At 44.7% G+C, this 1,199-nt stretch overlaps 1 protein-coding gene across 1 annotated transcript in view; it reads left to right on the forward strand.

Moving 5' to 3' along the window:
* Positions 1-1,193, forward strand: part of CLCC1 (chloride channel CLIC like 1) — an 18,434-nt gene extending 17,241 nt beyond the window's left edge. The window contains exons 7-8 of the mRNA XM_004699545.2: positions 453-546; positions 1,010-1,193. Of these exons, the coding sequence (XP_004699602.2) occupies positions 453-546; positions 1,010-1,146 (231 nt within the window). The 3' untranslated portion in view covers positions 1,147-1,193. The remainder of the gene's footprint in view (positions 1-452; positions 547-1,009) is intronic.
* Positions 1,194-1,199: the final 6 nt, after the last annotated feature.

Consider the following 1,199-nt stretch of genomic DNA (forward strand, 5'->3'; position numbering starts at 1 on the left):
CTCTACCCTCCCAGTATTGCCACTCTCAGCACTGGTCCTGAAGGGATCATCTGCCCTGGATTCTCTGTGTTTCCAGTTCCTATCTGTACCAGTGTACATACATCCTCTGGTCTAGCTGGACTTGCATGGTAGAATTTGGATCATGATAGTGGGCCCTCCCCTATTTTGTAGCATGGCCCCTGTGCCAGTCCGTCTCCTCCACCACCCCTCAGTACCCCAAGCAATCCTTCCCCCAGTCACCCACAGAGAAGGCCGCTGCTGATGTTGGTCTTTCATTCCACCGCCCCCCAAGAACCATAGGGTAGCAGGCATCTCTCTCTATTTGTCTTGTTCTTCATTTTAAAGCACATCTCGGATGAGTGGTGATGGCTCGCTGAGCTCGCTCCTGGTGGCTGGGGGTGGGGGCGTAGCCGGCCTTGGCAAGAGCCTCACGGCCCCCTCTGTGTTGTCAGCTCGCGTTCGCCCAGCATCAGGCGGAAGTGGCCAAGATGGCACCGTTAAACAACGCCTGTGCCGAGAAGATAGACTGGGCGGGAAGTCTCTGGGGTAAGGTGTCCATTTGCTTGGCCTTATTCTGATTCGAATTTCTAGGAATGAGAGAAAATGAAAGTAATTATGGGAAAATGGTGAAATGCCAGGAGGAGTCATTACACAGTTGGAATTTTAAAAGTGAAAGACTGCAGAATTACTCGTTGTTTTGATCCAGTAATTTACCAATCTTACCCAAATTTTCCCAGCATTACTTGTATTAATTTATGCATGTAGACTCGTTTTATTTAACTACCTTTTAGAAAACATAAAATATTTTACCTGCATGAGACTTGAATAATTTGGGTAGAGTTTTAAAATGTTTGATTTAGGACATGAAATAAACCATCTAACAAATCAGCACTAGTATTTGTAAAATAACTTAAAACCGATTGTTTGGTGGAGGAAGAGAAAATTTTCTTGGGAATGAAATGAAACCTTAAAAAAAAAGACTCAGTGTTTTTTCTGTTTCTCTAAATAGAATGGTTTAGAAGCTCAGTGACCTTCCACGATGACCCGTGCCAAAAATACTATGAGCTGGTCGTCGTCAACCCCATCTGGTTGGTTCCACCCACAAAGGTACCGAATCCGTTGGTAAAAATCCCTTCAGCAGAGTAAGTGAAAACTCCCTGTGTCTTTATCAAAGCTTGTTAACATGTCTCTTGAGTAAA

This window comes from Echinops telfairi, unplaced genomic scaffold (genome assembly GCF_000313985.2).
Source record: "Echinops telfairi isolate 266 unplaced genomic scaffold, ASM31398v2 ScPeMD7_443;HRSCAF=831, whole genome shotgun sequence".
NCBI classification, from domain to species: domain Eukaryota; kingdom Metazoa; phylum Chordata; class Mammalia; order Afrosoricida; family Tenrecidae; genus Echinops; species Echinops telfairi.